Source organism: Triturus cristatus, chromosome 1_2 (genome assembly GCF_964204655.1).
Source record: "Triturus cristatus chromosome 1_2, aTriCri1.1, whole genome shotgun sequence".
Taxonomy (NCBI): domain Eukaryota; kingdom Metazoa; phylum Chordata; class Amphibia; order Caudata; family Salamandridae; genus Triturus; species Triturus cristatus.
In genome coordinates, this window is record NC_140580.1 from 974650819 (window position 1) to 974665757 (window position 14939).

Sequence of the window (14939 nt, forward strand, 5' to 3'; positions counted from 1 at the left end):
GAGCATCCTCCCACATTTATCCCCACTGAGGTAGAATTTGTGCCGTAGCTGCAGGAGCGCATGCTCAGCCCTGTCCAGATCCAAATGTTTCAGCATACGACGCCGCGTTTCCAACTCCCTCCATATGTTCGGCGCCCCGAAGCTTGTTTGTTTTTGCGGAGTCGCGCGAACGAAGCCGCCACCGCGATAAGTTCCCCCGCACTACTAACTTCAAGGTGTCCCATATCGACTCGAGAGTTGTGTCCCCCTGATCGTTCTCAGAAAGGTATTGCTTTATAACGTCCCGAATCCGTTGAATGACAGCGTCAGAGTGTAGGAGGGAATCGCGGAGGCGCCAGCCCGGAGGAGTAGAACACACGCAGCGCGCCGGCAGCTGGATTGAGATGAGGGCATGATCCGACAGGGATCGATTGGCAATATCCGCAGCGCACAAATGAGGGAAAAGAGATGTAGAGGCTAGAAAATGGTCAAGACCTAGAATGTTACATGCGACTTCTAGAGAGCGAATCTGCAGGAGTTTGCCTTAATACTTGAAGATGAGGCGAAACGGGTGACCCCAGGAGTAAGGAATACCCTGATCTCGGAGATGGCTGGTGATGGGCTTGAATTCTCTGCGCTTAACCAAGGTGGAGGCCGCCAAGTCCTGGAAGAGCACTGGCTGATGGCCCTGAAACTGCACCGGTTGAAGGTCCCGCGCCCGGCGGAGGATACGCTCCTTAAGTTGGAAATCATGCACACAAACGAGGATATCCGGAGGGGGGGAGCTTTAGCGCCACGAGGGAGTCCCACCCTGTGGACTCGGTCCAGTTGGATTTCCTGACCCCCATCATCACCGAGGATTTGACGAAATAGCCCGCTGACATAAGCTAGGAGGTCATCGCCTTCTCCTTTCCAATGGACCGCCCGAATTCGGATGTTATTACGTCTGGAGCGATTCTCCAAATCCTCCGTGTGGGCCAGAAGATCCATATTCTGTTCCCTGAGGCAGATCATTTCCTGTTGAAGCTGATGCAAATCGTCCTCTCGCCCCAGGTCGTGCTCCTCCAGCGTCTCCACCCGTTCCCCAATGGCATTGACATACCGCCGAACTTCCTTTAGATCAGATGAAAGCTGTGAGCGCAGGTCTAGAATATCTTCTTGGAGGCCGAAAACAATTAGACCATAAAAGTCTTGGTCGCAGGCGTATCGTCATCTTCTGAAGGCGGCATCTTAGTGTCTGTCTGCGAGGCGGGATGTCCCGATGTTTTCTGCAAGAGATCTTTCAGGGGTTACTCTTTCCGACCTCTTGCCGACGTCATCGTGAAGCAAACTGGGCTCAATCCGCCACGAAGCACCCCCTGAGATGGTTCAGAAGGAAATAGCACTCCAGACCCACAGTAGTCCGACTCCTTTAGAGCAAGGCAACCAAAGACCCAGCCAAGCAAGAGAGCAGAAGCAATTCCCACGTCGGAGCGGGGGTCAGAGCCAACTCCAAGATTCAAGAGTGCGCAGAGCAGCCGGCCGTGAGGTAGGCAAGGCCGTCCACCAACCAGGTCCCTCTTACCACAAAATCAAAGCACAGTCCAGGAGGGTGCAAATCGCCAGGCTGAATCCCCAGGGCCCAAGAGGGGCAGCGGCCCCACTGTCATCAGAGCGAGGGCAAGAACCGCATGCGCGCACTTCAGGCCTGCGCTAGGCTCCAGATTTAGTCGAAGGAGCAGTAGAAGGGGAGCACCCAGATACCCACCACTGCCTCACAGTGCCCAGAGCAGAACCACTGACAGATAAATCAGCCCTTCAGGAGCCTTCAGGGTTAGTAGGCCAGTCCGCAGTGCAATGACGTGGGAAGCCAGTCTCGATGCTGTAAAAGCTGACCACCACACCAGTATCAGGTCCAACCCCACTCCGGCGCGCAGCAGACCACTGCCAGTAGGACTCAGAGTCAGGGGCAGGAGACTCGGTATGGGCCCCGCAAAGGCCGACCTCCGCATACACTGCCACTGTGTGGGGGCCGGCACTGCATGGAGGCAGAGGCTTTACATGCCATCGCGTGGTCTGGACGCCATTACGGAGCTCAGAGTCACAGGCCGTACCATCCAATATAGGCCCCACACTCCACCGACACCATCCGCTTTGTGCCAGTCAGCAACCGCAGCAGCGCACCACGCCAAGCACTCGGGGGGGGGGGTGGGGGGGTGTCCGTAGAAGAAAGCAGCCCTGGCACTTAACAAAAGCGGAAACCTCCCCCCATCAGCAACAGCGCCGTCCGCCGCCCTGCGGACCGAGACTCTCACCCGGCACTGCACCACATGCCCTCCGTTCCTCACCTCTGATGTGCGTAGGTCTCCGAATCAGGGGCAGGAGACTCAGTGTGGACCCCACAAAGGCCGACCCCCGCATACGCTGACATTACGTGGGGGCCGGCACTGCGCAGAAGTAGAGGCTTTATATTCCACTGTGGGGTTTGGCTGTCATTACTGAGCCCAGAGTCACAGGCCACACCATCCAGGATAGGCCCCACACTCCACCGACCATCCGCCCTGTGCCAGTCTGCAACCGCAGCAGCGCACCACGTCGAGCACTCGGGGGGGGGGGGGGGGGGGGGAGGATCTGCAGCAGAAGGTAGCCCTGACACTGACCAGAAGCGGAAGCCTCCCCCCAGCAGCAAAGCGCCATCCGCCGCCCCGCGGACCGAGCCTCTTAGCCAGAGCCGGCACCGCACCACAGGCCCTCCGCTCCTCACCTCGGATGTGCCGTGGGATCGGCCGCCTCTTCAAACAGGCCGCAGTATCTCCCGATGACTCCCAGGATCGCGGACTCAGTAGATGCGGCGGCCGCACGCCTTCACCAGCTTCGCCTCATGCAGCCGCCAGGTTCTGTAGGGCCACCGACGGGCCGCACAAAACGGCGGCGACCCTGTGGCGCTCCGCCGTATCTCCTCGCCGGGGCCACCAAACTCCATATCCTTCCTCACGGGGCCGCTCACCAAGGGGGCCAGGCACCAGCTCCCTTCGCCGGGCAGCCCCGACCGCGAAAGCTGCACGGGTCAGCCCCCGCAAGAGGCCCTCCGGGCCGCAGCTATGCCGGGGCCGGGCAGTCAGGACAACGGTGAAAAATCACCAAGAGGCAGCAAAAGAAGCTCGCCGTCGGCGTCAGGGCATCTACAGGCACAGCAGTTCCAGACGGTAGGCTGGGATGGGCTCCCTGGAGGGTGATAACACAACGCTTATGGCTGGCGGCGCCGGAGGGATAAGGACACACGTCCTATCACGCCGCCATCTTAACCACGCCCCCTCTCAACCTATTTAAAAACATAATCACCTTAGTTTGATCTTCAACATTCTTAGTGGGTAGGTCAGCCAGTCCAAGACCCCATACCCCCTATGACAACTCTGCCCCCCAAGCCCCCTCCCCGCATTGCCATTGAATTTTAAGGTAGTCTAATGATACCTTCTCAAACTTTTGATCAATTGTTATGCTAATTTCAATCAATGTGTCCTTGTATTTTGAATCCTTATTAAAGGTATATTTTGTGATCCGGAATTATATAACTCTTTAGGTTCAAATATGCTTTCTTAATTTTTAATTCAGATCTTGTGTTGATTTGTATTGTAACGCTTGCTTTACATTCCGATGCATTTGTGTCCTTCGGTAATCTGAGCAATTTCTTTAAAACAAATTTCGATTTCTCTTTCTCCTCCTGTGAGCTGCAGCTAGATGAGTGTGCTAAAAAGAGTTGGTTTAGTGGGTACATTGTGCGTGGCCATGGGTGATGTCTCAGATTTGTTACAGGGATTAGGATCAGCAGTATCAATAGAAAATAAAGCCTTTTAACCTAAATGCACTTCCTAGAATCCCAAGCAAGATCCTCTCAGAAGAATAGCCCATATTCACCTCAAAATGTCAATGTCTACTCTTTCGTAGTCATCTGAGCACAGTGCTGAGTTTAAAACTTTCCACCTGACGACTTTGTTGAAAGGTAGCCTGATGAGAGACGTTTTGCACGCAAATCTGGTTTGGAGTTGCATTTGATGTATAGCAGTAGTTGGTGTGTGTGAAGTAACGCGTGCATGGGGCAGGGGTGACTCCCTATGGGCAATAGCTGGTTTTGTAATGGCATCTTTTTAACCTAGCTCGGTGACCTTTTGGGACTGCTAACTAAACTTCCACCTATGATTTTCTGCTTCCACTACTGTACATTTCAGAAGATGTGTCTTACACATGTATTAAGGAGATCCGGTGCAGGAAGCAGCGATGATTTTGAGCATGAACCATTTGTCTGTTAGACTACGCTGTATTAGTCTGTCACGGAGAGGCACTTTGGGAAGGTAGTATGCTTGTCTTCAAGACGCTTGTTATCATTAGTACTTCCACCTGATTTAACAGGTCAATGTGTAACCAGTTAGTTGGACTGGCATATATACTTCAGTGACCAAATCATTAAAACAGTAAATAATTCACCCATTTACAAAATTACAGTTCCTCATTTCTTTGATTTGCTGCATTGAAAGCTTTGTTACTTTTAGTCTAGTATGGAGTCTAAGTATTCCATTTACCTGTTATTGGAGTCGCTGTGTATAAATATAGTGTGCTGTGAGGGTATTACTCATGCATACGTTTTCAACGTCTTATGCAAGGCTTCTTTATTGAACAATTAGGGATTGTGACTGAAGGTAGTTCGCAACTTTTGGCCTTATTTGCACACACAGAACAGTTTGTGTTTTTCATTGGATTTCAGTAGAAGCGACACAAAAGGGGAAAACATCAAAGTCTACCATACATGCTGCAATAGCTAGTTGAATCACTGCCAGCAGCCTAAAAGTTAGGATAGCCGCCATAGAATGCATTTAACAAATGCGAAGGTGAGCCAATATACTTTTGGATGCACAAAACAAATTAGATTGAGGATGTGTCTCTTAGCATGTTAGGAATCGGATGACTGCTGCGTTGCATGCAGCAATCGACCTCTGGATGTGTACCATCATACCTCATTCTCAAACAGATCAGCAGCTCAACTTCTGGTCAGGAAGCTAAACTGCATACTTCCCTTAGAAGCTGTAACCAGGAATCACGGATGTCATCACAGGTTTGTGAGATCTACACAGCCACTGAGGTTTCTAAGGTAACTGTAAAGTGAACAGCAGAGGTGCGTTTCTAGGGTAAACAATCACTTTTTCAGATAGGAGTACTGAAGTCATGTGGTCTGGTCTAGGGGAAAGACTCCACAGGTGCAGAACAGCCATCTCCTTGATGGTACTTACTGGTTTCAAATTTTTATCTTCTGAATAGGTACTGTACTGATTATAAACCCCTTCTCCTATAAGTACTTATCTATAAAAAACTGCATTAAAGTTCCGGTCTGAGGCGTCAAGATGGCGGTCGCACTCTAAGCGTGCTCCGGACCCCTCCGTCATCCGCCTCGGATCCGGTAACCCTCAGCGCGTCTCTGTGTTCCTTACTGGAACTTGACGGTGTCTCCCTCCCGGGGGCCCTGATCTGCATCGGCGGCCCTGAGTGGCGGGGCTGCCGCTCATCTGGACGTTGCTCCTGAGGCTTCGTGACCCTGATCGGCCGGTGCATCGGCCGGCACGGGGGCAACGGGGGAAAGGCGGACGGCCTTGGAGAGGTGGCGGCAGTTTTGGCGGGGTGAGGCAGGACGGGGGCCTGGCTGGCTGCAAGATGGTGGCGGCAGCGTGATTTGCAGCCCCCGCCCCCCCCCCTATCCTCATGCGTGTTCTGGCTGCATAGGGCCTCTTGGCCCCCCCCATCTCTGTTATCAGTGGTGCTTCGAGATCCCGATCAGCCGGTGCATCGGCCGGCGTGGGGGCAGGGTGAACGACCTTGGGGCTGTGGACGCACTTTTGGCGGGGTGCAGCAGGCCGGGGGCCCGGCAGGCAGCAAGATGGTGGTGGCGACGTGAATTGTGGCCCCCGCCCCCCCCCCCCCCCGCATCCTCCTGCCTCCTACGCTGCATAGGGCCTCCTAGCTCCCCCGTCTCTGTGACCCGGCGGCGGTGATTGAGGTGCCGGTGAGGAGTGGCGCTAGAAGACCGGCGGCCCGGGGTAGTGGCGGTCTTTTGGCTGGAAGGGCTCCTGGTGAGAATTCGTCCGGCTCGTCGGCCAACGCCGCTCCTGAGGAGGCCATTTGCAAGCAACGGTCTGCTGCATGCTGCGGAGTGTGGCGTAGGAGTCGCAGGCGGCTTTATGTAGGAGTGGGGGGATTGGCTGCTGGCGCATGGTTTGATGCGTGCCCCCCCACCCCATAGCTACTCCCTGTCACATCCTGGTTGCCGCGCCCCCACCTTGGTGGTATCCACGGCCTGCTCTCTTCGGGTGCGGTTCCCGCCGGGATTGCGGACAATCCATACACCTGCAGGTTTCTGGATCCCCTCCCACTCAGTGATCCCTCATCCTATCTGGGTCTCTTGCGGCCGCAGTGGCAGTGGGTCCGGTCCCTGGCCATGGGAAGGGACAAGGGCCCCAGGCCAGCATCGGCAGCCACACAGACCAAAATGGATCGGTTTACTACTTCAGAGTCGGACCCTCCTGGGGGGGCGGCGGGGGGATCTCAACCCCCACCAGACAAGGCTACCATCCTTCAGGCTATCAGTGCCTCTCAGGCGTCCGTAGAGGGGAAGATAGGGGAAATTAAGGTGGACGTGTCCCTCCTCAGACAGGACCTTTGCAACACCACCGCCCGACTGACAGAGGCCGAATCCCGCCTCTCCACAACAGAGGACGATATCTCCCAACTGAAGGATCAGGTGGCCCAACCCCGAGCTCGTACCGGGGAGCTCCACAGGCGCGCCGAGGACGCTGAGAACCGTGCACGTCGCAACAACCTTCGCCTGGTGGGGTTTCCCGAGGGGGTGGAAGCGGGGCAAGCGGCCACCTTCGTGGAACAATGGTTTTGGTCCTGGATGCCGGGGGAGGCTTTGTCAACTTGGTTTGTTGTAGAAAGGGCCCACAGGTCCTTGGTGCCTAGGCCTCCTCCCGGTGCCCCACCCCGCCCCATCATCCTCAAAATTCTCAACTTCAAAGACCGTGATGCCATCTTGCAGGCGGCCAGGGCAAACGGTCCCCTTAAGTTCCAAAACCACGTTATTATAGTTTTCCTAGACTACACTAGGGAATGTCAGGACCTTCGGCGCTCCTACACGGAGGTTAAGAAGAAGCTACGCACTCTGGGCATGCAATACCAGCTCCAATTCCCGGCACGCCTCCGAGTCATCTTTCAGGGCAAGACACAATTCTTTGATACTCCTCAGGCGGTGTGGGCATGGCTGGCGGAAGAGCGTCCTCTCCGCCTTCGGCAAGAGGACTTCTCAGAACATGCAGGGCCGCCACCGGTGTGCCGAGATCACCAGGGCGCCATTGGCAGCGTCGCACGAGGTCCCGTAGGGGGCGCCATCTACGCGCTTCAGCAGGCCGCTCCGCCAGGGGGGCAGCCCCCAATCACCGTGATTCCTCCAGTCAATCAGGCTCTCTGCCACGCAACAGGCGCCGCTCCACGGAGGACTTGACTGGCCCCCCCCACCGCGGGCCCTGGTGGACTCAGACCTCTCTCGTACTCCCACCCTTTAGCGGCCTTGCCCTTAGGTCTGGACGATGGCTCGCTGTGGGGGGTGGTGCTTCAGCCCCCGGGGGAGGGACATCGGACTTTGATGGACTTGCCTGCTCTTTCTATTGCTCTATGCTGAGGCTCACATTCATCCGTGCTTCTGAAGGGGTCCTCCACGCTACAGATCCGAGCGTTTTAGTTTGGTTTGGTTGATTATGGGGTCGACAGATGCTTCCGTTCTTGAAGTGTAGGGTGGGGGGTGGGGGTTGGGGGTTGGTTGGGGAAGGGGTTCTGCCTTTGTTGTTGTTCTTTTACTTGTCTTACTGTTTCAGCTTCCACGGACGGATTCAGGCCCTCTCAGTAGAGATAGTCCTAGCTCTTGGTGCGCACACCCACCCGCACACATCCCGGCCCCAGCTCGCGCTCATATTGCTCCGGGAGCTGGCGTAGCCTAGCCCCAGATTCCACCCGCGTGATAGCCGGCACGGTGACCGGGACCTCCTTACACGTCCTATCCTGGAATGTTAACGGTCTCCTGGACAAGTTGAAGCGTACTGCAGTTTTGCGTTACGCACAGCGCCTCCACATCAACATCCTTCTCCTCCAGGAGACACACTTACTGGGCAACCACTGTCCCTTTATGGCCCGTTACGGGTATGACAGAGTGTGGCACTCCGGCTTCTCCAGGGGTTCCCGGGGGGTGGCTATCCTCATGCGACGTAACTTACCCTTCGTTCTCTCCCGGGTGATCCACGACCCTCAGGGTACATATGTGATGGTATGCTGCTCTCTGACCGGCTCCGTGCTCAACCCTATGTCCCTATTCTCGCCCCCCTCGCTGCTTAACTCTACCCTGATGCAGACCTCCACCCTCCTTACCTCGCTCCCCTGGACGTTATGGTGGTGGGGAGAGATTTCAATGCAGTCTCCAATCCGGCCATAGACTCATCGGGCCCTCCCTTCTGCGGTCCGCACTGCACAATCCAAACAATTGAGGTCTTGGTCCGAGTCCCTTGGCCTCTGCGATGCCTGGCATGTGTGGCACCCCCGCGCCGCTCATTTTACTCACACCTCCGCAGCCCATCACACGCAGGCACGCATAGATATGATCTTTCTCCCCGCGACTGACTGCTTGGAGGTTGTGGATGCTTGTATCCTACCCAGGGGTATTTCGGACCACTCGCCGGTACTCCTCAGTACCGGATCCCCCCCTCCCTCGGCCCGTCAAACGTGGAGGATGAATGCGTGGTTCCTCCAGGACAAAGACTTCCGGAAGGTGGTAGGGAAGGAGCTCAAGCAATACTTCCTCACCAACGAGGGCTCCGTATCCTCCCCCGGGACCCTATGGGAGGCTGGGAAAGCCACAATTCGGGGGTTCGCGAAAGGGCATCTTAAAAAGCAGAGGCAGGAGCAACACCGGGAAATCACCGCAAAGGAAGCGCAGGCGCTTCGCTTGGAGCAGTCTCTTTCCCGGCTCGACGACATGGCCCAAAGCCGACAACTAGCCCTTCTTCAGTCCGAGATTAGGCAACTATCTCTGGATGCGGCCAAGCTGCTCTGGAGGTCATCGGTGGCGCGAGTCTATGGTTGGGGGGATAAAAACGGCGAGATTTTGCACAGGCTGGCTACCTTCCCCAGGGCGAGTCGGATAATTCCGGAAGTGGTCGACGATCGAGGTTCGGTCTTCAGTGCCCCCTCAGCGATGGCAAGCACGTTTGCCAGCTACTATCGGCGGTTGTATGCCGCACAACCACCCGACTCGTCGCTCCGTGATCTCCTTGGGCGGGGTCACGTCCGTCTTCCCCAGTTAACGACGGCAGCTCGGGAGGATCTTGACCGCCCCATCTCCACGAAAGAAATCGAAGAAGCCATTTCTCTTACGTCCCCGGGCAAGACTCCGGGACCGGACGGTCTTCCCCAAGAATACTATGCAGCCTATCGGGATATACTGGTACCCCACGTGGCTGGCCTTTTTCATGAAGCCATTGAGCGAGGTTCCTTCCCGCCAGAGACGGACATAGCCACAATCGTGGTCCTTCCGAAGTCCCAACCCCCCTCCGTCGTTGCGCGGACTACCGCCCCATATCCCTCCTCAACACCGAAATCAAACTCTACGCCTCCATCTTGGCACAACGGCTGAAACCATATCTGCCTAAGTTGGTACACCCGGATCAGTGTGGCTTCATGCCCGCTCGCGCAACCAGGCACTGCCTTCGGAGGGTGCAGCTGACCTTGGCCCACCGACACCTCCTGACTCCTTACTTGGCCTTCCTCCTTATTGATTTCGAAAAAGTCTTTGACTCGGTGGACTGGGTGTATCTCCAAGATGTGTTGGCTGAGATGGGCTTTGGGCCCCGGTTCCGGGAACTGGTCCGTGTGCTGTATGCACAGCTGCAGGCACGGATGCTGGTGAATGGCGTCCTGTCCGAGGCCTTTCCCATAGCGAGGGGCACGCGGCAGGGCTGCCCCCTATCGCCCCAGTTGTTTGCCCTGGCCATGGAACCCTTAGGGGTCCTGGTGCGGGCTGACACCTGTGTTAGGGGATGGGAGTGGCCCGGCACCGCGACGGACAAGATCGCGCTCTACGCAGACGATGTTCTGCTTTTCCTGGCGGAGTCCGCCTCCTCTGGACCGCGTTGCCTCCAGTTGTTGCGAGCCTTTGGGCAGGCGTCGGGTCTTCGGCTGAACCCCGGGAAATCGGTATTGGTCCCGCTGCACCTGTCAAGGGACTGTTCTGATTGGCAGTCTAATATTCCGATCCAACGCAACTCCTTTAAGTACCTGGGAATATGGGTTACCACGCTCCCGGAGCTGGGCTGGTCCCTCAATGTAACTCCTCTGGTCCAAAGGGCTAAAGCAGACCTTTATAAATGGAGGGCGCTGCCCCTGAACCCTCTGGGCCGGGTGGCCTTGTTTAAAATGCTGATTCTCCCCAGGTTCCTCTATGTCCTCCAGAACACCCCGTTCTGTTTTCCCAGACCCTGGTTTAAGGTGTTGGATAGGCTTGTTACCAAATTCTTATGGGGCGGTGGGAGGTCGCGCCTGGCTCTTTCCACGGATCCCTTCCTTTGATGGTGGCATGGCCATGACGCATTTGTACCTCTACTTTATAGCCGCACGTTTGCTGGTGTCTCCCCAGGTTCCTCTATGTCCTCCAGAACACCCCGTTCTGTTTTCCCAGACCCTGGTTTAAGGTGTTGGATAGGCTTGTTACCAAATTCTTATGGGGCGGTGGGAGGTCGCGCCTGGCTCTTTCCACGGATCCCTTCCTTTGATGGAGGCATGGCCATGACGCATTTGTACCTCTACTTTATAGCCGCACGTTTGCTGGTGGTCCACGATTGGTTCAACGGGGGATGGTCCGACTCGGCCTACCGGCTGGAGCTGTGCAAACTGGGGTTTTCTAAGGTGCAGGCCATGTTGTACGGGGGACCTGTCCCGCTTCAGCTGCCTGAGGTGACACGTTCGGTGTTCCTGGCTTGGCGGGCTTCGCTGCGCCACACCGGCTGGACCAGCAAACTGACCCAATGCACCCCCCTCTGGCAGGGGGCTTTGCTGCGGGAGGTGAGTGGTCTGTGGGGGTTTAAAGCCTGGAACCTCATAAGTATGACACAGTTCGGGGACGTATGGGTGAGGGGCCACATGCTTTCCTTCCAAGAGATGCGCAATCGATATTCCCTGCACCCCTCCCAGTTTTATAAGTACTTGCAGTTAAGACACGCCCTTTGAGTGCACATCGTGGACGGTGCTCGACTCCCGGAGTACAGCCCCACGGAGGCCCAGACGCTACTTGGGAAGGGGGGGTGTCTCCGGATATACCGCACCTTAATTAACAACACTCCCACCTCGTTGGACAGACTGAAAGAACAGTGGGTAGATTGGGTGGGGTCGTTGGACGAGGTGGATTGGCGAGACGCGCTCATGGCGCCTAAGACCATTACCGCCTCCGCCAAACTTAGACTTATCCAATTATACTACTTGCACATTGCTTACCTGACTCCGGTACGCCTTCATCGAGCGAGCCTTCGCTCTGATGCGTCCTGCGCTAGGTGTGGCCAGGCCCCAGCTAATTTTTTTCACATGGTTTGGACCTGTCCCCGGCTGGCAGCTTTCTGGGGGGCCATTGAGGGGGAACTTACGGAGGTTTTGGGATGGACAGTGCCCCACGATCCGCGACACTCATTACTGGGGATAACTGATGGGCTGGACGGGTCCCGGAGCGACAAGACCTTTTTTAACACAGCAATGATAGTTGCCTAGCGCGATATAGCGGCAGCATGGCTTTGTCCCGATCCACCAGCTCTGGGAAAGTGGCGTAAAGGTGTGGACTGGTGTGCGGCACAGGAGAAGATTTTATACACGGCACACGGATGCTCCAAGAAATACCGAAGAGTGTGGGGCAAATGGCTGGGCGCAGTTGGGGGAAATTAATGCAGCTTCTAGTTTCCGGTGGTCGCATTACCTGTCGGGTTCCGTGGTGGGGATGCGGGGGGTGGGGTGGGGGGGGGGTTCTTTCCCTGATGGATGTGCATATATATGATTATGTTGAACTGTTTGTTAATGTTGAAATCAATAAAATTTGATTATCAAAAAAAAAACTGCATTAAAAAATTGCTTCACTGTTTAAACATCAGTGCTTTTTCACCCATCTATTTTTCTCAGGTTCCCTTTGGAGGTATGTCCGTTCCAGTATGTCTCTGTCTGGGTATATGCCACCACTGTGTGATCCGAAAGATGGGCATCTATTGATGGATGGAGGTTACATCAATAATCTTCCAGGTAGGTTTGTAACCTGCAGAATTCCTTGTCAACTCCTTCAAATTGTCTGATAAGAGTCTTTGCTCATGTAATCCAATCCCTGTCAAATAACTTTGTAAAGATGAATATTTTCTCATGAAAATACATTTTACAGTTTAATTGCAATTTAACCCTCTGTCGAAATTTAATATAACATAGTCTTTGAAGTTGCTGTTTGCAACTTTCTATTTTACATCCAATAACAGATTATGTTGAATTATGTGACCTTTGTCATGCAAATACAAGTGTCAGCTAAGTGAAATATGCTAAACACATTAACTAACATTGCATAAGCTACCTATTCACATTTAAGTGGATCTTTAATGTAAAGCACATTGAAAATGTATGCCACATTCAACGATTGTCTACAAAACAGATAATCCATCAATAAGCTCAAAGAACAATCGAAGGGTTTGTTTCAATATTATTTAATGTGGTGTGCTGTTAAAATGTTTGTCATACATTAGCATGATAATTTCACAAACTTAAAAGTGAAGAGACAAGTCAAAGAAAAGAAGTTGGTTTTAGAGGAAATTCCTTGATTTATGCAATAACAGTACATAACAAATCAAAAGTAGATGTGTAGAAGTGGAGATGAATATACTGTGACTGCTGGTAGGAAAGGAATACCAGGATGCACGGAAATCTGGTCTCTGCTGTTAAGGTAGGAAATCCTTGCAGGCAGTGTCCTTAAGACTTTGTTGATTCTGGATCTGGATTGATTGCTAGCACAATTTTCTCTTTATTATTTTCCACGATTTTGTCAAATTTTCCCTGAGCATGCCTCCTCCAAAATCTCCAGGTTTTAAGCCTTGTTCGAGATGCCATAGGTCCGTCCACATCCTTCTTGTAGGAAGCCAGATTGTGTATGGTTTTAGAAATCTGAGTCCTGGACAGAAGCACAGCCAAAATCAGAATCCAAAAGAAGGAAATTCTGGAACACTTTTGGTAGGCGTGCCCTGAAATGTGACATAGGCTTCAATTAAATTGCAGACAGATTCCAAATATTGATGATCAAAAACGGCATAAAGTGATTGAAAGCAAACAGGAGCGAGCTAGTAGACCAACGATGGGAGGAACACTTCAAAATGCAGAACAGATCAATCTATGCAAAGTTCTGGGAGAAGGAAGCAAAACACCTGACCTCATCCGGGCACCTGACAACCATAGTCTGGCCTCTTGGTGAAAACTGGATTTAGCAAAAACCTGCCTAATACTTCACCTGTAAGATTAGAACAAAGAATTGGCAAACTTTAGTTCAGCTGATCTCTCTGGTCTGTTTGTCATTTTTCAATATCCCCAGCCATACCTAAAGATCCTGGCCAGCTTCAGAGACAGAAGACTATTAGCCATGGCAAGAAACAATGCCTTTATTCTAATGTCCGTGCTGAAGAAACCCACAGCCTGGGACAAATGTTTTCTGTGGCAACACAGAAGTATTATCCCATTTCCTGATAAACTGCCCCCACTACGAATCGCTCATAGGAAATAAGATCAAGTATATCGCACTCAAAGAACAGTTAGAGATTGACGAGGTAATCCTTTTATGCTTATTGAGCAATCTGAAGAAACCTTGTGATATATGAGGCCACTGCTTAGTCAAAATCTGGAACACAAGATGGCAAGATTTGAAGTCATCACAGATTTTGATGACACCACGAAATCAGTGTAAATTGGACTTGAATGACTTAAAAATCCTGAAATGATGTTCCCTATCCGCTGTTGTGGTTATTTCTCTCTTTTCCTTCTTCTTCTTCCCGATGCTCGAACTTTGATCTGAGCACTTTGTGTATGTCTTGTTATGTTTTACCGTTTGATATTAGTTTGTGAAAGAACTTGAATCTAATCAAATCATGTTTATCTTTAGGGGCCATGCCTGGGGTTATATGCTACCTATCTGTCCTCAAGCATAAGCATACCAAAGCAATCCATGAGGGAGAGGCTAAACGTTTCATGACCTCACACAGGATGTAAATCATGGTTCCCCTCAGAGGAGCTGATATGACAAATCATCTCTCTAAAGACTGCATAATCACAATAAAAATATAAGCACTAGTCCTAATAGTCGTGGCTAACTGCAAGAGACCTAGGAAAATGACCAAAGAAGAGTCTGTTTCCTCCAGTTCAGGAGAAATTGAAAATCCTAGAAGTAAATGTTTTCTTCAGGTACATTAGAGTTTCCTTGACCATGTTGTTTGAGAGAAGACAGCGATCATAGTCAGGCATACATCTTATTGGCTCCTAAACATTCAGAGATGCAACTGCTCTAGACTGTGACTTTCCAAAGCTGAGGGCCTGCTGTAAGAGGAGCATACTTCTTTTAAAATAAATCTGATAGGGAGTGAGATTTTGGATTTGCTTCTGCATTTCTATTAAATAAAGTTGTCTCTTCACATACATTCATGTTGTGAAAGTTCAAGATTTTAAGCTAATACATCCATTTAATGAGGCATGTTTGGGAATTATAGTAAACACTTTGAAGAAGCTTCGGCTGCACCCTGCAGATCTGGCCTACTCAATAGCCTTTCAGACTGCATAAAGCATCGAACTGTCTTATTTTCCCATTCTGAGGACTAAGGCTTTCCCTACAGTTTCACTGGAGA

General features: G+C 52.6%; 1 protein-coding gene across 2 annotated transcripts in view; it reads left to right on the plus strand.

Moving 5' to 3' along the window:
- PNPLA7 (patatin like domain 7, lysophospholipase) overlaps positions 1 to 14939 on the plus strand; it is a 1876659-nt gene that overhangs the window by 1629908 nt on the left and 231812 nt on the right. For both annotated transcript variants that reach the window (XM_085610534.1, XM_085610541.1), the window contains exon 30: positions 12202 to 12318. In XM_085610534.1, coding sequence (XP_085466660.1) covers positions 12202 to 12318 — 117 coding nt within the window. The remainder of the gene's footprint in view (positions 1 to 12201; positions 12319 to 14939) is intronic.